Here is a 25924-nt window from a genome sequence, read left to right as displayed (position 1 = left end):
TCCTATTGTAACGCCGAAAAATTGGAACTAGCTACCCTCCCCTGACTAAAAGCAGAACCGAGTCTCATGACCCAATTAACTCGGGTCTGACTCAGCCCTGAAGGAGACTCGGCAGGAAACATCTGCGATTGTGGCCAGGAAGAGTCAGGAAGTTTGGAGATAAAGTTTGCTGACTACGCTGATCAAGATTAGAAAGTATGTCAAAACAAAGCCACACAGGAACTAGGTGCCCTAAAAATAAGCTGTACAAAACAAGACGGTTAATCAATTCTGACCTACTGGTCGCCCCTCGTGATCTGACCAATCACAAATGGACAAATCGCCACCTGTTCTGCTCTAACGGCAATGATTGGCTTCTGTAACAAATGCTTGCTTTGCGGTTTTTTTCCCTTAAAAACACCAGCTTTGCCCCAACTCGGGGTTCTCCATTTCCACCTGTTTGGAGGACCCCGTGTGCACGGAATAATAAAAACCCCTTTGTTCTTCCGTGAGAGTGGAGCCCTTGGAGTCTCCTTTGCGACACCGGTCTTACATTATGTCTTCAAAGTTTTTACCCAATTTATCTTTCAATAGATTTAGTGTTTCTCTTTTACTAGTCAGATGTTTGATCTATTTAGATTGCATTTTTGTACAAGGTGGTAGGCATGGGTCTAGTTTTAGTTTTCAGCATATGGAGAGCCATTTTTCCAACAGCATTTATTAAAGAGACTGTCCTTCTTCCAGTGAACCTGTTTGGCCCCTTTATCAAAGATAAGGTGGTTGAGTTTGTTTGTAGTTGTGGTTGTTATCTTGTAATCTATTCCACTCATCTTCGGCTCTGTTTTGGTTCCAGTAGCATGTTGATTTTACTACAGTTGCTTTGTAGTATAATTTCAAGTCAGGGATTGTGATCCCTCCTGCCTTGCCTTTGCGGCTTAGAACTGTCTTTGGTATTCTGTGTTTCTTCTCACTCCAGATGAATTTTAGGAGTGAGGTATGTTGATGGTATTTTTATTGGGATTGCATTGAATCTGTATCAGTTTTGGGAGAAAGGCCATTTTCACAATATTTGTTCTTCCTATCCATGAACAAGGGATGTCTTTCCATTTTCTGAGATCATTTTCAATGTCATTTTTCAGTGTATTATAATTTTCCCTGTATAGGTCTTTCACTTCTTTCATGAGAGTAATTCCTAAATATTTCATTTTTTTGGTTGCTCGTGTGAAGGGTGGGGATTCTCTTATTCTGTCAGCGATTTTGTTGTTCGTGTATAGGAATGCTATTCATTTTTGAGTACTGATTTTGTATTCAGCTACATTGCTGAATTTATTTATTGTATCCAAGATTATTTTGATGGAGTTTTTGGGGTCTTCTATGTAGCATGTCATGTCATCTGCAAATAATGATAATTTAACTTCTCTTTTTCCTATGTTTACCCCTTGTATTTCTCTCTCTTGTCCAATTGCTCTGGCTAGTATTTCTATACTATATTAAATAGGAGTGGTGATAAGGGACATCCTTATCTTGTGCCTGATTTTAAAGTAAAGGCATTCAGTTTCTGGTCATTTAGTATGATACTGGCTCTTGGTTTGTTATAGATGGCCTTTATTATATTGAGGTAAAGAGCATCTATTCCAATTTTCTGTAAGGTTCTTATTATAAATAAATGTCAGACCTTATCAGAAGCTTTTTCTGCATCTATAGAAATGGTCATGTGATTCTTACTTTTGGCTTTATTGATATGGTGTATTACATTTACTGATTTACCTATGTTGAACCATCCCTGCATGCCTGGGATGAATAACACTTGATCATGGTGTATAATCTTCTGGATAATTTGCTGCATCCTATTTGCCAATATTTTATTGAGGATTTTTCCATCTGTGTTCATTAGGGAGATTGGTCTGTAGTTCCCTTTTTTAGTTGGTTCTTTTTCAGGTTTTGGTACTAGAGTAATATTTGCTTCTAGAAATGACTTAGGAAGGATTGCTTCCCTTTCAATTTCACTGAAGAGTTTGAGGAGTGTCAGCATTAGGTCTTCTTTGTATTTCTTGTAGAATTCTGCAGTGAATCAGTCCAGGCCTCGGCTCTTCTTTGTAGGTAAGGACTTAAATATTTTCAATTTCATTAATAGAGATTGGATTATTCAGCAGTTTTACATCTTCTTGACCTACCTTGGTACTTCATATGCTTCTAGGAATCTGTCTGTTTCTTCTGTGTTATCAAACCTTTGAAAGTAGAGGTTTTCGAAATAGGTGTTGATGGTCTTTTGTATTTCTATAGGGTCTGTAGTGATTTTGCCTTTTTCATTCCTTATTGCATGAATTTGAGCTTTTTATTCCCTTTTTAAAATAAGGTTGGCTAGGGGCTTATCAATTTTATTTATTCTTTCAAAGAACCAACTCTTTGATTCATTGATTTTTTTGGATTGTTTTCTTCATGTGTATTGCATTGATTTTTGCTCTGATTTTTATAATTTCCTCTCTTCTTTTGGCTTTGGCCTTGACTTGCTCTTTTTGTTGATGTTTGAGGTATAACATCAAGTTATTTATTTGTATTTATTCTGTTTTCCTGATGTGGGAACTCAGTGCAATAAATTGTCTTCTGAGGATGGCTTTTATTGCATCCCACAGATTCTGGTAAGTTGTATTTGTGTTTTTATTTGTTTGCACTTATTGTTTAATTTCTTCTTTAATTTCCTTTGTGACCCACTGATTACTCAAGAGTGTGTTATTCAGTTTCTGTGTGCTTGTGATATTTTTTGCAGTATGCTTTATCATTTTTTTATTTAAAGAGAAGGAAAAAAACAAAGCAGTAAAAGTGTACAAGTAAGATAGAATTTCAAGAAAAAAGTATACAGTAAGAAATCACTAGTTAATAGGTTACATATTGTCATCTTAGAAACAGTTGTCCAAATTACAAAATTAAAGCATATTAAGTGGACATTCATACAGTGAAACTGCAGACAGTTCTGTTCAAGGATCCAACAAAAACTCAGTAATATGTTTTTCTATCCTACACACTTAAATATACATGCAGTTATATTCTTTATATCACTTTCTTTTCTTCTCTTTTTTTACAATAACAATTACACTTTTTGAGTTTTATGACTCCCACAGTTGTTACAACTTTTTTTTTGAAGAGAAAAAAAATACCAAATGTGATAAAAGCAAAACAGTGTCAGTTAGAACTGAAGGATGGACATAGTACCTGAGTATCTTTTATCATTAATTTCTAATTTCATAGCGCTATGATCCAATAAATACAAGGGATAATTTTAACTTTTCCATTTATTTAAATATGTTTTGGTGAGTTAATATATTGTCTATTTTAGAGAATGACCCATTTACTGCTGAGAAGAATGTGTATTCTGTTGTTGGGTGGAATACTCTGTATATGTCTATCAAGTCCATTTGTTCACAGGTGTGATTCAGTTCTTTTATTTCTTTGCTGATTTTCTGTCTGGTTGATCTGTTCATTGGTGTCAATGGTGTGTTAAGATCTCCTGTTATAATTGTATTTCTGCTAATTTGGTTTTTCATTTCTGTTAATACTTGATTTATATAACTGGGTGCTCTGGAATTTGGTGCATATATATTTAAGATCGTTATCTCTTCCTCAAGTTTTCGCCTACCCAGTATGTAATGACCTTCTTTATCTCTTCTGATCATTATTGGTTTAGAGTTCACATTGTCTACAAGCAGAATGAGTACTCCTGCTTTTTTTTTTTTTGGGTTCCTGTTGCATGAAGTATTGTTTTCCCTCCTTTGACTTTCAGTGTGTGAGTATCCTTTTGGGTTAGATGGGTTTCTTGTAGACAGCATATGGTTGGATTTTGTTTGTTGATCCATTCTGCCAGTCTGTTTCTTTTAATTTGTGCATTGAAACCATTTACATTAATGGTTATAACTGTTATATGTTGGTTTATTTTTGACATGTTGTCTTTCTGCTGTTGCATCTTTATCTTTCTGTTCTGTTATCTGCTTTGCTTAGTGGTTTTTTCCTAAGTGTATCTAAAGTGTGTTTCAGTATTCTTTGCAGGGTTGGCTTGGTGATCATGAAGTCCTTCAGCTGTTCTTTGTCATGGGAGTATCTTAATCTCCATTGATTTGGAAGCACAGTTTTTCAGGGTACATCAGTGTAGGTTGGAAATCATTTTCCTTTAGGATCTGAAATACTTCACTCCATGCTCTTCTTGACTTTATTGTTTGTGCTGAGAAGTCTGCTGTGATTCTGATAGGTTTTCCTTTATAAGTGTTTCTGTGTTTTCTCTCTCACAGCTTTTAATATTCTATTCGTTTGTTCAATTTCTGGGATGGTGATTATTATATGTCTGGTTGTAGTTTATTTTGGTTATGGCTATTTGAAGTTCTGTATGCTTCATTGATCCTAATTTCAGTTTCCAATCTCATGTTCGGGAAATTTTCAGCTATTTCTTCTCTAAATATCCTTGTTATTTTCAAGATCTTTCTTTTCATGATCACTAACCATGATTCTGCCTTCTAGTTCTGTTATCCTATCTTTAGTTTCCTTCATTTGGTTTTATAAACTTGCAGGATATCTATTTGACTCTGTTTTGTAGATTCTGTTTTTTTTTTTGCTATGTTGGGCTTTCCTGGTTTGCATTATTCTTCTATGCTGTATATTTCTATACCAGGAATCAAACTCAGATAGGGGCCGAGGGCTGCCATTGTCCTATAGCCAGCCAAGGCCTCTTGCCTGCATATGCCAATGGACCAAGGTGGGCGTGGCACCAGGGTGGAGGTGGTATACCAAGGCCACTTGCCTACTTTCACCACAGAGTAGGTGCCTGCTTCTTGTCCTTTATAGCTAGGGCTACGACTGGCTTTTGGTGTTTGCCAGATTGGACTCTGGGTCTCAGCTCCTACTTCTCAGCCAAGATACCTGTAGTCTTCTTTCCAGCTGTCAGCTATATATTGTGACTGGATAGCCCTTCCCTCATTGTACTCACAGATACTGGCATTGGTGAAACCCTGGGGCTGTTCTGCTGCTGGGGGTAAAGCCCTGAGCTCTTTGAGTTAAAGTGGTGGTCCTGCCTACCAGATACTGCTCTGCACAGTAGTGCATGGGGCGCCACTATGGTTCACTCACCAACTGATGACTGTGGGTTGGGCTGCAGGACTCTCCCAGGCTCCTAGCAAGGAGCAAAGTTGCTTTTGCTGACCCTGACCCAACAGGTCAGCCACACAGCTGGTCCAGACACACTACATGGCCTTAGGTCTGCAGTGATAAGCTGCAGTTTCTCCTGGAGCAGTGAATCCTATTTTCTCTTTCTCTGTCAGTTCTTTTATTTTATTTTATTTTATTTAAGGAGAAAAAAGAAAAAAAAACAGAAAAAGTGTTCAAGTTATACAGAATTTCAGAAAAAATAAACAGTAGGAAATCACTAGTTAATTATATATTCTCATCTTAGAAATAGTTGTTGAAGTTACAAAATTAAAGCATATAGAGGGGCCTTTCAAACAGTGAGACTTCAAACGGTTTTTTTCAAAGATTCAACAAAACTTCAGTAATATGGTTATCTATCTTATACACTTAAATATATGTGCAGTTGTATCTTTTAGAGAACTTTCTTTTCCTTTCTTTTGTACAATGACAATCATACATTTTGGGTTTTATTACTCCCACAGTTCTATTACTTTTATTTTAAGAAAGTAAAACCAAATGTGACATACCAGGACAGAGTCAGTCAAATCAAAGGATGGACATAATACATAATGTAAAAACAAAATACAAGGTGATCAACAATGGTTACCATAATGCCTCTTGTTAATCTTAAAAAGAATTGCCTATATCATCAGTTATAATAAAATTGAATAAAACAGTAAAGAATAAGACCAATAAAACCAAAACATTGGAGACATTAGAGGACTTCAAAAGAAGATAATAGTCAACCAGAATGGACATCACAATGAATCTTACTGTCTTCATAGTTGTTGCCTATACTTTCAAACTTGGTACTATCAAGCATAATAGAATAGAGGAAAATCAGTCAAAACAAGATGGTAAGAGCAATATAGAGTTTCAAATCAAGTTAATATGAAATCAAAGTGGGTTACTATAATATATCCTGCTATTTTTTATTCATTTTCCCCTTAATTAAAGGGATAAAAATGAAAAAGTAGATAATAAAAGGGAGATTGAGATAAAAAAAAGGGCATAACAACAAAACAGCGCACCTTCTCTGCCTCATTTCTGTTGAACTCTTTTTCTGTCATTAGTTGTCAGTTTGTCTTCTTCATTTCGCTTTCTGCTCCATTCATTGTGGTCTCTTTGCCACTGTTTCTGGAATCTTGGTATTTTTCTTTTTTAGAATGTCCTGAAGTATTCTCTGTAGAGTTGAATTGGTGGTTGCAAATTGTCCTAGTTCCTCTTTATCCTGGAAGCACCTTGTTTTTCCATCAATTTCTAGGGACAGTTGTGCAGGATATATCAATCTTGGCTGGAGGTTATTATCTTTCAAAGCTTGAATTATTTCCCCCCATGCTCTTCGTGATTTGATGGTTTGTGCTGAGAAGTCTGCTGTAATTCTGATGGGTGTTCCCTTGTAAGTGATCTGTTTCTTGTCTTTGATGGCTTTTAATATTCTTTTCTTATTTTGGATTTGTGGAATTTTGATTATTATATGCCTGGGTGTAGCTTTGTTTGGGTTGTAAGTGGTTGGGGTCTTGTATGCCTCATACATCTGAGTATCTTTACCTTTTGCTAAATTAGGGAAATTCTCCTGGATTATTTCTGTGAATAGCTTTTGTAGTTCATTTGTTTGAGTCCCTACTTCTTCTTTATTCTTAAGTTATAGATCCTCTTATCATCTTCTAGTCTTTGTATTATTGCTGTTTGTTTTCTTGTTTTAAGAAGTTTTTCATTTCATGCTCCCACCTTACAAATCTGTCCTCCAGTTCTGATAATCTATCCTTAGTTTCTTTCAAGCTGTTATGCCAGCTTTTGATAGAGTTTTTAGTTTCCTGGTAATCTCTTTGAACCTCCTTCTTGTATTCTATGTTTTCTCTATTTTCTCCATCAAACAATTCTCCCCTTTTTTTCTGTTCTTGCATTCCACCATCTATTTTTTCTTGGGCGGTACTTAGTACTTCTCTAACTATTCTACTTATTTCTTGCTTTATTTCTTTAAATACTTCATTTTTGAACTCATCTATGAGTCTCCGGAGATACTGCTTTATGTCTGTAGGTGCCGTGTCTGATATTGCATGTTTTCTGTCTTCATTCTCTTTTGCATTTACCTTTCTTGCATCAGTGTTCTTAGCATTGGGGATTGAGGACCCTTTCTTGTTGCTCCCTTTTCCCCTACTTTTTGTTCTTCCTTACAAGTGTATGTAGGAGGCCCAGTTTTTTTTTTTCTCTCTTTGTCTGTTACAGTTTGTTTGAATCCGCGGGCTAGGTGTTCCCGCCCACTGCAGTGTACTAGGGAGACACAGACCTGGGCAGCCTCTGCTGGGCCCGCCCCTCCAGGTCAACCTACTGAGTCCTTCACTGCTAGGGTGCGCGGCCAGGCGCAGGGACCTGATTTGGGCTAGCCTACACTGGATCTCAGTCCGCGGTGTCACCAGGCCAAGTGCTCCTCACCAATCCTGCTTGAGAGGGGAATATGCGACTAAAGTCACTGCAGGGCCCTGTTCCAGCTAGTCTGCTGTTCCCAGAATGTCCTCTGTTGGAGCCTCCTAGTCTATGAAAGGGTCCCCATTTCTCTCACTCACTGCAGGTCGATGCAGGGCTCCCTGCCAATCCCACTCTCAACGCTGTTTGTTTCGCCGATTCCAGCTCTCAGAGCTTTCGTGCGTCTCTCTCCCTGCTGTGCGAATTGGGACGCAGTATTGGCAGCAGGAAATTCAAATCGCAGCTTCCAATTGCGCGGGATCCAGCTTCCTCAATGAGATTTTTATCTGTTCCTGTTATAGCATCAGGATTGCATTTCCAGTTGGTTTCTCTCAGCTTAGTTCGTTCCTGGGTCAGCAGGGTACATCTCCCCTCACGTAGGACTCCTCACACGGCACCGCTCCTGGATTCTAAACTGGTAATCTCAGAGAGCCTCCATGGCTGCTGTTATTTGTCCGCCATGTTCTCCCAGAAGTCTCTCTGTCAGTTCTTGTGTGGAGCCCTTGTGACCTAGACTCCCTTTTGTTTCTCTCCGGGCTTCTGTTTTCAGACTCAGCACTTTGTTCTGGAGAAACTGAGCAGATGACACTCTGCACATTACCATTTTGTTCTCCGGCTAGTACGTGTTTTTGCAGTGCATGTTACATTCATTGTGGGGAATTGGTCTGATGTTGTATGAAAACATGCTTTTTATTGTGTGATTTGCCAACACTTGGAATAACCAAATCCATTTATGTAAGGATAAACACCTTATATGGACATGGTTCTTTATGATTTTATCTTTAATGTTACCTCTAGTTTTGAGCATTTTCATATGTGGGCTTTTAACCTGTGCAAAATTGTTTCTTTCTATATCATTCTATGGTTCATATGGTGTAATGTTTATAATCACTAACCCAGTTGCTTATAGGTGATACATAATTCACAGATTTTTGTATATTAAGCTAGGATGTATACCATGCTGTAGTGTCTTCTAATAGTTACTTGTTTTTTAATTTTTCCAGCCTGTAGTGTCATAAGTTAGCAAAATCAGTTTTCTCTATTGCATTTTATTCTTAACAACTTTAGTTTTTTTTTTTTTCTGTGATTTCTTTATATCCATTGATACAACTTTAGGATTTTTGTTTTTTATAGTGTAAGTTGTGACATTAATTATTGAATAATCCTACTTGTATACTTTCAATAATTTCTTCTCATTATAGTCTATAGTGCTATGTCATTGTCAAGCAGTGAATTTGTTATTATCTGCTGAGTGATTTGCATTATTACTTGTGCCTTTTTTCAGGTGTTTTGCAGTGGAATATTTAAATACTGAATTGATATCTTCTCTAGAAACACCCCTAGACATGATTAAGATATCTATTCATGTTTACACATCATCAAATACTTAACATTGTATTGAATTTTTCATTTGAAACGTGTATCATCTTAATATTTATGATTTAATCTTTAATTCTGAGGAATTTTCTAGCTGCATTTGTGCTCTTGGATTCTAGTTTCATTCCACTGTGATGTGAGAGTAACATTATCAACACAATGTGCTTTCCTTTGAATATGTTGAAATCTGTTGTTTCTTGGAATATCATTTGTTGGAGACTATTTCTTGTGATTTTAAGGAGACTGTACTCTGCATGTATTGCATGAAGTATTTTCCAATACGCAACAAATCCACTTGAGATATGATTACAGACTTCTTGACCTACTAATTCATGATGGAGGTATTTTGAAACCTTCAGAGGTAGTTGTTGTTCTATGATTTTCCCTTTACTTTCAGGTTCATTGTCTTGTGTTACTTGAATTTGTTTTTAGTGGAATATATAAGAATTGTTTTGTTAGAGAACTTCCTTAGATACTGTATTTGATACTGTAATTCTTTTCTTTGAGGTACACAATGAGTAGTGTCACATTAAAAAGGTTTTCTTTAATCAGTGCTAGACCAGCTTCCATTTTTGCATAACTTTGTATTTTATATTTTTCTTTATGTTTGTGTGCTTTTCAGTTGACAAATGGAGATTGAATTTATTTATAATTTAATGCCTGATTCCTTTAAACAATTATGCATTGTCAGTAAAACTAATCAAACAGATAATACTACAAACCTTTTGTTTTTGTAGTCTGAATACTGCAAAAGAAGTGCTGTGCTGATTTTCAGAGTAGATGACAGTGTTCTTAACTGTATTCATAGCAGTGGCTATGAATAAACATCAAACTTATTTAGTTATTTATTTTGCCTAAATAAAATTACAAATTTTTAAAACATTACGCTCATCAGTTCTTTTCTATGTAGATATTTTTAATGGAGAACATGAGTTGGATGTTTTATCTACTGTCACTTTTAATTGTTTATCCAAATAATATATACATAGGGTGTATACTGGCAATTTATATAGCATGTTTCTTACTGTTTTCCATTAGTTTAAATTGTTCTCGTTTTCTGTTTAATCTGTCTTATTTGTTCCCTGTTTATTTTAATTGGGAGTATTTTTGCGTAATTCCATTTGCTTTTGTCAATTAAGAATCCACCATATCCACCATGCCTCTGTCCTCTAATTTTTTCTGATTTTTCCATGTTAGCAATGTCCTTTTATAATTTATTTAAACTCATGTTTAAATAACATTCGTTTCATATGCCTTACCATGTTCACAATTACTTCCCATCCAATGCAGAATTTGTCACTAATTCTATTTGTCAGTACCTCTAACAATCCAGTGTAGGCCCTAATGTTACTCACTTAAACTTAATTTCTTGGTTAATACAAATAGAATGCATGGCAGTAGATTTATTGAAGGTATTCTTTCCAGTTGGGTAAGTTGTATATGGTCTTTTTGATAATGTGGAAATTGTTACTGATGGAGTTTTATACAAACAGCTTTTTCCTGTTGTCCTTTAATTACTTTTATCTAGTTGCCTCTACCGTTTTCCCATAATTTGGAAGAAAGTTGCCTGATTGTCTTTATGTGGATATTTCACTGATCTTTTTGAGAGACTCTTTTCAGTTCATTTGTTGTTTTCACTTCTGGGATATGCTTTCCCGTTCCTCTGTACTCTGTGGTGTTTTTATTGTTTGTTGCTCATATGTGAACATTTGCTTAGTGTAATAAGGTAAAAGTTAAAATCCCATCCTATTTCATTTTCAGGGTTTAGGAACATAGCTTGGAGTGGTTGAAATTAGGAACTTCGCTTTTACCAAGAATTTGGATGTAGAAATGTCCCAGGGTTTTAGGCTTTCAGAAAATATCGTATTTCCCAGTCAGAACTCCTTGAAACATGAAGATTTATAAAAGGGCTGTGTTCTTCTCTTTCCATTGTCAGAAGCAGGAAAGATTCTGGCACGTTGCACTTCCTGAGCCATGAGTTATGTGAGTCATAACCCTTGGCACATCCTGTTGGATTCTGTGCCTTAACTTTACCAGCCTGAACGTGAAGGCCTTTCCTCTTAGGGCTGAGCATCAAATTCACTGTAAATAGGACGTTTAAATGTTAGTTGACTTTGATGTCCATCTTTCGCTTCTCTGACTTTCTAACCTGCTCCCCTCTTGGTGGCCACCATGCATTCAGACCATAGCTTGATGGGTGTCTTGGGGTCTAAGTTTTGCAACTATACCACCTCTTTTACTGCTGTCCAATACGTGAATTATCTTTCATATTTCCACATGAGAAGGTTGGCAAACACATATAAATTATGTGTTCTTTCTCTGTGGTAATTTTTTGTAAATATTTTGCGATGAATTTTTTTCCAAAAGTGTTTCTTTTGATGAGATTTAGTTATAATCACAAAAGAAACATCCTGGAAACCTTTAGGAAATTTTCTAACTGGGCTTTGGGCAGTGGTGAAGAGCAGCCAGGTGAAACCCTATTTGATTCAACTTATCTTCCCCATTGATAACCATAGTTCTATGTCAATTGCTCCTTTACTCAAATTTACCATCTGTACCTATCACAATGCAGAATTCTTGTGATTTTGATCCATTAGAATCTCCAGAATGAATTACTATAGGAATCACACAGGAAAAGCCCTGGATATTGGTATGGGCCTGTAAATCTAGTGCTCCAGGGGCTGAGGCAGGATCATGGAGTCAGGGTGAGCCTTGGGTGCAGCATACAAAGTTCTAGGCCATTCTGAACTACATAGTAAGACTCTCTCAAAACAACAAAATAAGTACAAGAAATTGCAATTCTCAAGTATTCAAGTTTATTGTTCACATTTCAAGATGATACTAATTACTGTCCATGAAACGTGGAAGAGAAAATGTTTTATTGGACATTTCTGTTTCTCCCAGTCTCCCATATTAAGCACATTTTGACTTTTGCCATATTGTACCATATCAGCTCTATCATGAATCAATATTTTATGTACATATGGGTCCACTGAAGACTTTTCCTTTTCTGTGATCATTTGTCATTCTCTCTGCTAAATATACAATTCCTAAACTACTGCATTTTGAATTTTTTTTTTTTTTTTGGTACTGGGTTTTGAACTTGCCACCTTGCGCTTGCCAGGCTGGCACTTTTACCGCTGAGCTAAATCCCAGGCTTTTGAATGCTTTCTATGTATATTAAGCAAGGTGTCATTTTCTTATTGCTAGTTAATCAATTTTTAAAGATATTTATTATATTGAGCAGTTAGTTTTTGGTTGAGTTGAAAGTATAATTTGAAGTGACAGTTTTTTTCTTAACTTTATTGTCTTATTTGTACCTGTTAACTTTGCAAAATACTGGTTTTCAATGCATATATTTTGATCATATGCTTTTCTCCCTTCCACCACCATAGAATTTTTTCTGTTAGCGTGAAAGGTGGCCATTTTGTATCATTGAACTCTTAATGTAATTTTGTTGTTTATAGACATTCTCTAGTAAAATATATGTTTTCTATTACATTTCAACTGTCCTTCATGGTGCTTATTTACTATTTGATTAATTCTTTGCCCACAAAATCTGCTTCAGGTTTCAAAGTGCTGTCTAAATACAATCAGAGGGGGCTGGAGATTTAGCTCAGTGGCATAAATGCCTGCCTTGCAAGCAGACAGTCATGAGTTTGATCCCCGATAAAAAAGAAAAAGACAAAAAAAAAAAAAAATCAGAGAAGTACAGAGCAAATTTCCTAAATAATAAGTTGTGAAAAGAAATTTTCTATGATCTTTCAAAGGAGTTAGTCATCTATTCCAGTTTTTATTTGTGTGTTTGTCTTGCAGATTTCCTCTGTAAACCATGCTTTAGAGACAGTGCACAGACAAAACTAGGTTAATCAGTGGAGAACCAATGTGTTCCCATTATGTTGCTGTAGCAGTCAGTTCCGCTGTAGCCTCAGAACTCCTGTGTGAGGCAGGTGTATGGATATTGATAAAGAACTTATGACTAAGCCGGGCATAGTGGCTCACGCCTGTAATCTCAACCCTCGGGAGGCTGAGGTGGGAGGATTGTTGCGAGTTCGAGACCAGCCTGAGCTACAAAATGAGCTCAAGGCCAGCCTGAACTGCATAACGAGACCCCGTCTCAAAAAAAAAAAAAAGAACTTATGACTAGACTTGATGTAAACATGTGGGGGATTCAGTCTTGCTGCAGGTTTTGTGAATGGTTTTGTTCCATACTGTGACTCTCAGTCATTTTCCTGTAAATATATGTGTGATGATTTAGGAGGAAGTGACCTTTGAGGATGTTGCTGTGACCTTCACTGTGGAGGAGTGGGCTCTGCTGGATTCATCCCAAAAGAAGTTCTACAGAGATGTGATGTGGGAAACCTTTAGCAGTGTGTCTGCTATAGGTGAGAGTGGTCTTATTATCTAATTTATAAAATCAGAGAGCATTGCTTCTTGGTCATCAGTGTAATTTTATTAATTGGAATTTGAAAACACTGATAAATATTCTAGGTACGATCACATTGTATCATGCATCTACCTGGAATTTTTAATCTAACGTTGGAATTCCTTACTATATTTCTTTTTCTACACGTTAGGAAGAAATTGGGATGACAAGCAAATTGAAGATGAGTGGCAACAATACTGGAGGAGAAATCTAAGGTAATTCACACTGAAGTTCTTTAAAAGTCAGGGGAGAGCAAAAAGTTTAAGCCAAGGAAACTATTTATATTGTTAGTTGCACATATAAGAGAAACCATGCAATTTTTATGCTTACATTTGTGATTTATTTCACTTAACACAGTCTCAAGGTGCAGTCTTTTTTCCCACCAGTGACTCAAGTTTATCCTTCTTTATGATGGATGGTAGTAGTCATTGTGCATGAATAAATGAAAGAGCAAAATAAATAATACATAATAGACAACAGGGAGAAAGATATTTTGTAAAAATGAAGGGAAATAGATGAATGAATGGAAGAGGAAGAGGGGGTGGAAAGGGAATGAAAAAAGTATTAAGTTTTGTTCTGTACATGTAACAACATTCTGTGATTAATGTAGTCATTATGTGTTAAAAATAGGTATTAATAGAAATTTAAAAATTTTAAAACCCAACTGCAAATTAAACTATGTTCAGATTTATTTAATCTCACAAATTTTGTTAGCATGCATACATGTTGGGAAGCTATACTGAACTATTCAAATCCAAATAAATTCTACTGTTTTGAATAGCTGTTTGCAAGTGGTTCTCCACAACATTCAGTCCATTCATTTTCCAGAATTGTTACAAAGTCCTTTTCTATGTATTTAGTGGAAATGTCACATAATACAACATCTATGGAAATGTGTGTAGAAAATTCTCAAAAAAAAATAGAATTTACATTTGATTGAGCTATAATTTTACTGGGTATATTTCTAAAAATTGAGTCATAATGACTCATGCATACACACGTTATGGGAGCACAGTTTTTTTGGTTTTGTTTTTTAGTTTAAAGGGGGTAAAATTAAACACACCAAAACAGAACAAAATAGGACATAATAAAGCAATGTAAGAGATATAAATTTCAAAGCTAGATGACCTGAGATCTTCACTATCTACCATATTGTCTCGTTTTCTTCCAAATAGTTGTCCATGTCTTCAACTACAGAGAATTCATACAAAATAACATGGTATAAAACTGATCTGAATAGATTGAGGAAGGCATTTTAGGTCTTCAAAACCAGACAAAAGGAAAGTCACTAATGGCTGTCATAGAGTCTCTTGTTCTCTTCAAAATAGCTGTCCATACTTTCATGTATATTGAAGTTCAACAAAACAAAACAAGCAGCGGGGGAGGGGTTGCTTGGTTTCCCTGTGCTCCAGGTCCCAGCATGGTGTGCATCCCAGTGAATGCTGGTTGCTCCCGTCCTGGGCTGCTGAAGCCTGCCACGCTCACAGCTGCTCACCAGGGAGAGAGGGAGGTTGCTTCAAGCTGTTTCTTTCTAATGAATTGATCATTTCACTGCCCAAGTTCTGAAATGGCCAATAGACCATAGAAAGACATCTCTTTAGGCTCCTGCTTGAAACCAACAGTGTCTGGAAGCTGCTAGCCTTGATTCAGGGCCAGGGGAACACAGTTTTTAATAGGTGATTCCTGAAAAAGCTTATTCACAGAGGAATTGGTAAAGAACACATGGAGTGATGGCACATACTTGTATGCCCAGCACTCTCAGAAGCTGAGCCAGAAAGATCACATGTTCAGACTCAGCATGCGTGACTTAGATACTGAGGAAAATCTGTTTCACAGTAAAGGCTGTGGGTATAGCTCAGTGCTAGGGCCCTGGGTTAAATCTTCAGCACTGAAAAATGTGTGGTGTGGATACATGATAGAATTGTATTCAGCTAGAAACAAGAATATAATGTCATCTGCCAAGAAAAAAAAAACACGTGATCTTGAGTTCATAACTTTTAAGTGAAATGAGACAGGCATAATTTTAAGTGAAATAAATGAAACTCTAAAAATTTAATGTCTAGTGATATATATGAGAAACACAATATATGACGAGTAAAATAAAGGAAAGATGATGGAAAACAGGCATTTTTTAAAGAAAAAAAGAATAAAAATGATGATCATTGATTAATATATTATATATTGTCATCTTCAAAGTTGCTCAGATTATAAGATATAGGCATGAAAAAAATTATCCAACAGTGAAAGCACTAACAGAAGATTAGTAGCATAATTATCTATCTTGTGTGTGTATACACATGTATGTATACATATGTATACATATATATATAATTTTTTCTCTTTTTCTTTTTTCCTTCCCCCCTCTTTCCTTTTGAGCAGTTTCTTCCCCTTTTGCTTTTACAATATCTATTGTAGATTTTGGATCTTATTTACTCCTTTAGTTTTTTACACTAGAGAGATAATATGATGTTTGCAAGATTTGAGTCTGATTTATTTCATATATGAGTATGATCTCAGGTTGCATCCATTTACCTATAAAAGCTTCAAATTTATTCTTCTTTATGGCTGAGTAGTACTCCATTGTATAAAAATGCCATATCTTTTTTATCCATTCTGAGTTTGATGGGCATTTGGGTTCTAAGATTTAGCTATTACAAATTGTTGCTGCTGTAAATACGAATGCACATATATCAATTCAGTATGATGTTTTCAATTCTTCTGGGAAAATACCCAGAAGAGAAGTAGCTGGATCTAGTGGGACCTCCAATCCTAGTTTTTTGAGGAGTCTCCACACTGATTTCCCCAGCTGTTGCACCAGTCCACGCTCCCACCAACAGTGGAGGAGCATTCCTTTTTCCCCACAGTCCTACCAGCAGTGTTTATTGGTTGAAGAAGATAGGTGTTTTTGGTGATGGTCAAGAGATTCAATGGAGAGGGGAGGGTGCAGCATCTTGGAGGAAAAATAATCAATTAAAAATAATCGGTATTGATATATGTGTGTATTGAGTCCCCAAAATGAAAGTTAATATTATGTATTACAAATGTGTCATTTTAAAAACTGTCAAATTAAGACTAGTATTTCAGAAAGATTGATTTTTTTCATTATGTTTATTCTTTTGGTTTGTTTTACAGATGTGAAGAGGCAGTGGAATGCCATCAACATAAATCATGGCATCAAGATGGAGACATGTGTTTTTGGACTCCACATTCTAATGTGAACGTGAAGCTTCCTGGTTTGAAGCCAGCTGAAGATCTTGTTTGTAGCAAGCCCCTGATTGGTCATTCATTGCTAGGTGTACCCATCAAGGCTCACACTGCACTTGAATCATATGACTATGAGAAATTTGAAGGCAAACTGTCTAACTGTAATGCACATGATTCCCAGCCCCTTCACAGGCATGTGAATACACACACTGCAGAGAGACCCTGTGAGCAACGTGGGAAAGTGTCCTTTGACTGCAGTGTAGAAACTCACACTGGACAGGAGTCTGAGTCCCTCAGTATGCCCACTTATATTCACATCCATGACGGAAGCCACAGTGGAGTGCACCCCTTTCTATATACACAATGTGGCAAAGCTTTTAATTCCCATGACTATATTCAAATACAGGAACAACCTCATAATGGAGAAAAACACTATGTATGTAAACAGTGTCAGAAATCCTTTACTAGTAACACTTCATTTTATACACATGAAAGAACTCACTCTAAGGAGAAATCCTATGTGTGTAAGCATTGTGGGAAAGCTTTTGGCAAACCTAGCAATTGTCGAATACATGAAAAAACTCATATTGGTGAGAAACCCTATGTATGCAAGCAGTGTGGAAAAGCTTTCAGTACACACAAGTATTGTCAGATACATGAGAGAAATCACACTGGAGAGAAACCTTACATTTGCAACCATTGCGGGAAAGCTTTCAATTTCAAGAGTAATTGTAAAATACATGAAAAAATTCATACTGGGGAGAAACCATATCTCTGTAAGCAGTGTGGGAAAGCTTTTACCAGACACAGTGATTGTCAGATCCATGAAAAGACTCACACGGGGGAGAAACCCTATGTATGTAAGGTATGTGGGAAAGCTTTTAGGACATACAAGTACTGCAAAATACATGAAAGAAATCACACTGGAGAGAAACCCTACATATGTGAACAGTGTGGAAAAGCATTCACTTGTAAGAGTTCAATTTGTACACATAAAAGAACTCACACTGGGGAGAAGCCCTATGTATGTAAGCAATGTGGGAAAGCATTTAGTACACACAAATATTGCCAAATACATGAAAGAAATCACAGTGGAGAGAAACCCTACATATGTGAAGAGTGTGGGAAAGCTTTCAATTGTAAGAGTTCGTTTTGTAAACATAAAAGGACGCATACTGGGGAGAAACCCTATGTATGTAAGCAATGTGGGAAAGCTTTCAGGACACAAAGTGATTGCCACATACATGAAAAAATCCATACTGGACAGAAACCCTATATATGCAAGCACTGTGGAAAAGCATTCAGTAGACACAGTAATTGTCAAATACATGAGAGAATTCACACTGGAGAGAAACCCTATGTATGTAACCACTGTGGGAAAGCTTTCACTGATAACAGTTCATTTTGTAAACATAAGAAGATACACTGTAGTGAGTCACTGTGTATGTGAATGGTGTAGGAAATCACTCAGTACACAAAATGGTCAAATACTTGAAAGACATGACATTGTAGAGGAAGCCTGTGTATTTAAATGTGGGGAAACATGATACATGTACTGTCTAATACTCAGTTTAATCACGTTGGTGACTTTGAAAGCATTGTGGGAGAACTTTCAGTATGTGCCATGTCAAATTCATGAAAGAATTCACACAGGAGAGAAGTCCTATGTATCCCTCTAGAACACACAGTTATCATCAAATAAATAAAATCACACTGTTGAGAAACCCTATGTATATAAGCAATGTAGGAAAGCTTTATGCACACATAGTCACTGTGAAATACATGAAAGAACTCACACTGAATAGAAAATCTATATGAACAATGTAGGAAAGCACTAGAGTTCACGGTTATTGCCACATATATGAAAGAATTCACACTGGTGAGAAACCCTATGCATGTAAGAAATGTGTGAAAGAATTTAATATGCACTCTGTCAAAAAGTGTGTGCACATTGTGCAAAAGACTCCTCCAGTAATCACAGACATTAAAAAATACTACAAAAGAAATTAACTGTTGAGTATGTAATGGCACTGTGACATGAAAGATTTCCGAGTGGAAATAAGCCCTTTCTTTCTAAACAATGGGAAGTCTTTAGTACACACAAGTATTACATAAAAGAATTCATAAGGAAGGAAATGTGAACAGTGTACAGAGTTTATTTTTTCCAAATGTATTCAAATATATGAAAGTTCACCTGGAGGAGAAGCTATATGTATATGGTACAGGTGGGAAAGGATTTCTTCAGCTTACTTTGAAATATGGAGAAACACTGGATAAAAACCCTATGTAGATAATGTGGGAAAGCCTTTTGTAATTTTCATAACTTCAGAAAACCTAAACACACTGAAAGTAAGTACAAATACAAGTTGAGATTCTTCACTTTGGCCCGACCTGTCATGGAAACATGACATCATGTAGTACAGATGACTTTATGAATTGGCATTTATGAGAATATCTCTGACTAGGTTTTATTATAGAAGAATACAGTATAGTGAGAAACCATGAATGCTTCAAAAGGATGTACATAAATCTTGAGCTGACTTATATGTAAAAGTGCATATTGAATGAAAATCCTCAGTAAATGCATATATTTCTCAGTTGTAACTCATCTTCAAAATCCTTTGAACATGTCTCACATAGTGGGAACCTAAAAAGAGTGTTACATAAAAAACAATGTCAATTATATGTGTAGAATATTTCATAAAATACACAATGAAGTGATAAGTCATATCTTTTGAATATAGTGTGTTCATTAATAATTCTTAAAGTAGATCTTGGATTATGTAAGTTTACTTTTAAGAGCAAGTACTGACACACTTCTATGTGTAAGCAATATTGAGGGAATCGTAATCAAATTAGGTGATACAGTATTTTGGATCATGTTTAATTCACAGATGAATTGCCATGTATTTTTGTATTCCAATAAGCTGAATATTTATGTAATTTGTACTATTTTAATGATCGTGGGAAACTTAATAGGACACTTAAAACTGAATTTTTATTAATGATTGAAAATTTCCTGCTAGATTCTATTTATATTCTTCATGCATATGCTGGTTTTCTTGTTATAGAGTTTATAGGAATGTTAATTTTTTATGTGTATGTTTTAAATATTTTTGAATATGCATTTTAGACACTTCAACTGTTTACAATTTATAGATTAGCAAGTATTTTTTCCACATTCTGAGAAGATATATGAATGTATCCAAGCAGAACTATCGATTATGTGCAGTGTGTAATTTTCCTGTTTTTTTCTTTGATGTCCAGAAATAATGTCATGTCTATACAATTTTAGGATTTTTGTACAAAATATTTATTTTTCATGCTTATATACCCATGGTTTATTTTGGTAGTGTTACGATATCCAGTAGGCTTGTGTTCTAAGTTATGATTTTTGTAATGTCAACATTATAAGTAATCAGAATCCATTTTGAAATGACATTATTGTTTCAGAGACAGTCATGTATTTCTGTAGGTTCTATGGCTCCCATCCTATATACAATTTTCATCCAGATTGGCATCAGAAGCCACTTAGCTCTAAATACAAAGTAGCAGAAATGCCCTTCTGGTCTGTGACCAGCAGAACAGCCTTGACACAGTGGCACAAGCAGGCAATCAGCCTTATCAAATGATGGATCTAAGGCATTCACCTATGGCCAGTGGCTAACAGGAGCTATTGGTGAGGAAGAGAGAAAGCTGTGCGAAGTTCAGAAGGAGATAGTTGTACATGGTCCAGGAACAACACCAGGCTTTCCCTACCAGAGGGGACACAGCAACTGGGATACTGCCATAGAGACAAACATAGTCACAAGAAGCAGACATCCAAAACACTGTCAGCTGCAGATCAGTCTGGGTCCCACATCGAGAGGACAAGATCAGCTCTTCACCCAGCACAAATCCTGTGGCAGACATGGCAAGGCTTACCACTTCTGGGATCTGACTTGGACACTACCACAGAACTGTTTCATTTTCTTTGTTTTGTTTTCTAGGGCTTTCTTTTGACTAATTAGGTTTCTTACATCTATATTTTGTTCTATTCGCCTTTCTCTCTTCCCTCAACTAGCTCTCTTGGTTTTATAATACTTTCATATGAATGAACACTGTCTCTTTGTTTCCTGGTTCACTTTGCTTTCTCTTTCATTTCTCCTCTTCTGTGCTTTTCTTAAGCCTGCCAAAACTTGAATTATCATCCTTAGCTCCTTATCAACCTTGCTCCTACTGTGTTTCTCTGCATTCATTTCTGTTTTCCAACCTGTATCTATTAAACACCATCCAAACATGGTAAAATTAAACTATAAAGGTAAATCATTGCATACAAATTCCTGGTATATGCTGAATTTTGTTATACAACTATAGAGTTAAAGGTACCAAATTAATAGTCACACAGTTTTTCAGTTGCTAGGTTGTGACTGATGTTACTGTTATTGCTAATTGTACTACCTTGACCAGGGTTTCATACATATTGTAGCCAGTTTTTCTTCCCCACATGAAGACACTGATTATCTGGGTTCATAATCATCACAAAAAGCCAGTATCAAAGGATGGGGTGCTGAGCCAAATAAATATCAACTTGTCATCCTTAATTAGGAAGGTAGGTTCTTTGCATAGACATAAAGACCACGTACCACCTACACCTAGAAGACATCTCTGAGGAATAGACATTCCCTAGGGAAGCCTCCATACAAAGGATAAAGCTGTCTGCCACAAGAAAACTGCAAACGTCAACACAGTAAAAAAAAAAAAAAAAAAGAATGACAAGACATGGAAACAAAATGTCAAACCACCAGATGTCCAGCCCACACAGGAAAAGTGCAGAGCACAGTGAGATAGAAGAAACTGTAGGTCACATACTGAATCATTTGGAAATGATTGTAGCAGAAGTGAGAAAAAATGGATGTGACTACAGAAAAAATAATTTCAAAAAGAAGTGACAAAAACAAAAGATGTGCTCAATAAGTTTAGAGTAGACACATAAATAAAATAGAGGAGCATAGGAAAATGATAGAAACCATGAACGTCCAACATAGGAAAGAAATGGGAGCCATGAAACAGATCCAGAGAGATTGCATGAGTGTAAAAATTTCATTGAAATTCTGTGCAATAGATTGAATAAAGGCAGAGCTAGAATGTCAAATCTACAAGGCAGAGTTGCATTTACCAACCATGAAAAGAAAGATGTCTTAAAAATAGCAGAGGACCATGAAAAATTGGCCCAACAGCTGTAAAGATGAAGTAAAGAACAACATAGAACTTACAGAAGTTAATGAAAAAAGCCAGAGATAGTGAAAACACCATAAAATACCTCTTCATAGAAGTAATGACAGAAAACATCCCAAAGATAAAGGATTTTACATACAAATAAGTGAGACATAACTCCAAGTAGGAATGACAAAATAAATCTGCACCAAAGCATATAAGATTCCAAAAATTCATTGCAGGAATGGAATTATTAAAAGTGGTTAGAGAAAAGAAACAAGTGCTCTATAAAGCAAAATCAGTAGAATCATAGTAGCCTTTGCAGCACAAACCCTATAGTCGAGGAGAACTTGAAGTATTTTAGGATCTAAAAGAAAACCACCTCCAACCCAGATTCATGTACCCTGAAAAAAATACCTTTAAAAAATCAATGGAAAATAAAGATACTTTCATGACAAAGACTAACTGCAGAAATTCATGACCACCGGGGCTGGGAATTTAGCTCAGCGGCATAAGCACCTGCCTTGCAAGCAGGCAGTCGTGAGTTCGATCCCTGGTACCGATAAAAACGAAAAAGACAAAAAAAGAAGAAAAAAAATTCATGACCACCAAAACAGCTTTTCCAACTGATCTGGAGGATGTATTAGGAGAAAAAATTGAAGACCGCTATTCAAAGAATACCAATAGAAGACACCACACAGGACAAACAATTAAAGAGGGGGAAATATAGAGTATCAACAATAGGAAAATAATAGAAGGCTAAGTCAATGCATGTTAATTATAACCATCATTGTAAATGGTCTCAATTCACCAATCCTCCCTCCCCAAAAAGGTTGGCAGAATGGACCAGGAAACAAGATCCAACAATATGCTGCATAAAAGAAGCACATTTAATTCAAAAGCAATTCATAGAAAGTAAAAACAAAACTCCATGCCACAGGAATCCAGAAAAAATGCAAGGTTAGCTATTCTATTTTCAGATAAAGTGGACTTTAAGCCAAGAATGATCAAAAGAGAGAAAGAAGGTCACTACATACTTGCTAAGGAAAAAACTCCAAGAAGAAGAGATTACAATCATAAATATATCTGCATCGAAAACTGGTGTACCCGACTACATATTCCAATTTTCTGTAGGATTTTTTTCATGAATGAGGTGTTAGACTTTGTAAAATGCTTTTTCTACATCTATTCTCATGAACATATGATTTTTGTCTTTGGCTTTGTCGATATGGGTATATTACATTTATTGATTTGTGTACATTGAACCATCCCTGCACTGATGGGATTCTACTTTCATGGTGAATAATCCTGATAGTATAATGTATTATGTTTGCCAGTATCTTACTGAGAATTTTAGCATCTATATTCATTTAGGAGATTGACCTGTAGTCTTCTTTTTTTGGTGGATCCTGCTCTGATTTGGATATCAGGGTACCATTTGCTTCCAGGAATGGCCTTGACAGTATTGCTGCCTTTTCAATATCATCACTAGTAGCTTAGATCTCTAAATTTTTTTTGTAGAATTCTCTAAATTTTTTTTGTAGAATTCAGAAATGAATCTGTCAGGACCTGGGCTTTTCTTTTTTGATAACTTTTAAATTACATTTTCAATTTTACTGACTATCCTTGAGGTATTTAGAATTTTTAAATCTTGCTTCAGTTTCACCAACTCATATGTATCTAGAAATATATCAATTTTGTCTGTTTTCCATCTTATTAAAGTACAATTTCTCAAAATATTGATGATCTGGATTTCCACAGGTTCTGTTGTGATTTCACCCATTTCATTACTAATAGAAATGAATTAGGGGATTGGGGAAGAAAGACAACATATATTATGTACAGGTACAACCTTTTTGTGTTGAATGTAATCATTACGTATGTATGAAATTTACTAAAAAATTAATCAAAATAAATAGAAAACATTCTGTTTTCATTGTCTCAAACATTTAATTTGCTGGCCAGAACACAACTCTAAATCGTTGGAAAGGCCCTCTCATTTCAGGAATTTGAAGAGTGGCTATGATTTGGTTTTCCCAGTGGAAGAGAAACCTTTTAATGTCTATTATCAGCCACGCAGAGAAATGATTGAAATTGGGCATGAGGAGGCAGTCAGTGTAGGTATGGGTCTGAGCACAGCATTCCACAAATACGTATCTGCCCACTGGAGATGACAGCCATCCAGAAAACTAGAGTGTTAAGCAGTGGAGCATTGACAATCTAGAGAGGTGCTGAGAAGAGAGTTGGTTGACTCAATGGAAGGTTTTGGATTATTTAGTGATTAACATGACTAGTAGAGGCTAACAAGGTTAATGTGAAATTACACTGGTGAGGAGAAACGTGTTCAAGCAGTAACCCACTACCACTGTGCTGGATGAAAAAGGGGGCTTCGAAGGTTAGATCAGTGTTAGTGGCTATTGGGTCATTTATCGGCTTGTGCCTTTATAAGGAGTGAGATTTGGGCATATATCTTGAAGAGGAATAGTTGGATAAAATGAATTTTATACTTTTAGATTTTGGGGAAACATTTGGGCTGATTTCCATAATGTTTGTACTAATTTACATTCCAACCAATACTTTAGAAGGATTCATTTTGCCCTCCAGTTTTGCCAGCCTTTGTCATTATCTGATTTCTTGATGATAGCCATTCTTTCTGGAGTAAAATGGAATCTCAGTGTTTCAATCTGTGTCTCTCTAGTGTCCAGTGATGTTGAACATTGTATATATATTGCCCATTTGTACCTCTTCAGAGAAACGTCTTTATTTCAGTTGCCCATTATTTGATTGGGGTTTTTGTTATAGGTGGTTTAAATATTTTTGAGTTCTAAATATTAATTCTATCAGCAAATCAACTCTGTGTGAGGGACAATTTTATGCTGTGTATGAGGGCAATCTTGATTCCCCACTACCACAAGAACATACATTAAGAAGACAAAAAAATTAATGAAGAAATATCAGGATTGATCCAAATCCAAGAACGAATGCACTTAACAGATGTTCAGAATGCTCCCCTCAATAATAGTTTGTTGATTTTAAAGATATCTCTGAGTAATTTATCACTTGCCCAATTTTCTAGAGCTGACAGTCTATTCACACATCAGTCTCTTCTGATGTCTATGTGAAAAGCATAAATTTTAGTCTTCTATATTTCTCTTTAGTGCCTTTACATGGACTCTTATTCTTTGATAGAGTGGTCACATCACTGTGATCTTCACCTGAGCTAGGTTTTTTTAATGTCTTCTGTAAACTCTGTGATTGTTTTATGTAGTCCATTATCTGTTAGTTATACCTTTTTCTTTGAGCTCACCAGGCAACTTATTGATCTGATTTTAAATCTTTATTAACATTTTGAAAAATGAGGGTGTATGGCTTTTGACTGCCTCTGCCTGAGTCCTTGCAAATGGGTAGTATTTGGAAGCATACTTTGCCTCCTGTTTTCATGTTTTTCAATTCTCTCTCTCTCTCTCTCTCTCTCTCTCTCTCTCTCTCTCTCTCTCTCGTGTGTGTGTGTGTGTGTGTGTGCATGTGTGTTAAGGTTTACAGGTTGATTATAGTGGAAATACTTTATTGCTAGTCTGGATATATGTTAAGTTAGTGTTTGCTTCTCAGTGATGCACTTCTGAGTATAGCTGCCTATTGGACATTGTCTCTGTCTCAAGATGCAACCACCTTCCTTAATTTGGGAAAGTCAGATGCCATGTAATTGCCCTAGCACCTGGTTATCTGAGAATAGGTTTCAATATTGTCAATGGCAATTCATAGCAACAACTGTACCACCCTGGCAATAGCAACAAAATCTGTAATAATAATTGCATGAAAGAATAACATAATATTAACTGGATATTAACATAGTATAAGATTGTCAACTGCATGGGAGGAGGAAAAGAAGTCAACAAGAAGGCCAGTTTTCCCTGCATGTCAGCACCATGCATGGGCAGTTTCGGGGAGAATCAGACAGCAGCCTTTTCCATGAGTTGGTACATTCAGACTGTACAGGAGAAGAACGAGAAGTCAACAGGAAGCCAATCTCTCCCTACAAGTCAGTACCATGTGCAGGCTGCTGGAGAGAGAACAAGATGCCAGCCCCTTTAGGAGTGCAAGTGGAGA

At 36.1% G+C, this 25924-nt stretch overlaps 1 protein-coding gene, 1 non-coding gene and 1 pseudogene across 4 annotated transcripts in view; 1 reads left to right on the top strand and 2 right to left on the bottom strand.

Annotated features, from left to right (window-relative positions):
• The window catches only part of LOC100725501 (zinc finger protein OZF-like), a 66721-nt gene extending 43167 nt beyond the window's left edge, over positions 1 to 23554 (top strand). For all 3 annotated transcript variants that reach the window (XM_013160038.3, XM_063248803.1, XM_063248804.1), the window contains 3 exons: positions 13250 to 13376; positions 13569 to 13632; positions 16550 to 23554. In XM_013160038.3, the coding sequence (XP_013015492.1) occupies positions 13250 to 13376; positions 13569 to 13632; positions 16550 to 18071 (1713 nt within the window). In that variant the 3' untranslated portion in view covers positions 18072 to 23554. The remainder of the gene's footprint in view (positions 1 to 13249; positions 13377 to 13568; positions 13633 to 16549) is intronic.
• On the bottom strand, positions 14937 to 15073 carry LOC111753462 (small nucleolar RNA SNORA2/SNORA34 family). Its single transcript, XR_002788253.1, has one exon. It is a non-coding gene; the product is annotated as a small nucleolar RNA SNORA2/SNORA34 family (small nucleolar RNA).
• LOC101787851 (vomeronasal type-2 receptor 116-like) overlaps positions 20285 to 25924 on the bottom strand; it is a 37450-nt pseudogene continuing 31810 nt past the window's right edge.

The sequence above is a fragment of the Cavia porcellus genome, unplaced genomic scaffold, assembly GCF_034190915.1.
Source record: "Cavia porcellus strain 051 isolate PalLab524CR breed Dunkin Hartley unplaced genomic scaffold, mCavPor4.1 scaffold_5, whole genome shotgun sequence".
Taxonomy (NCBI): domain Eukaryota; kingdom Metazoa; phylum Chordata; class Mammalia; order Rodentia; family Caviidae; genus Cavia; species Cavia porcellus.
This window is presented reverse-complemented; position numbering and strand designations above follow the sequence as displayed.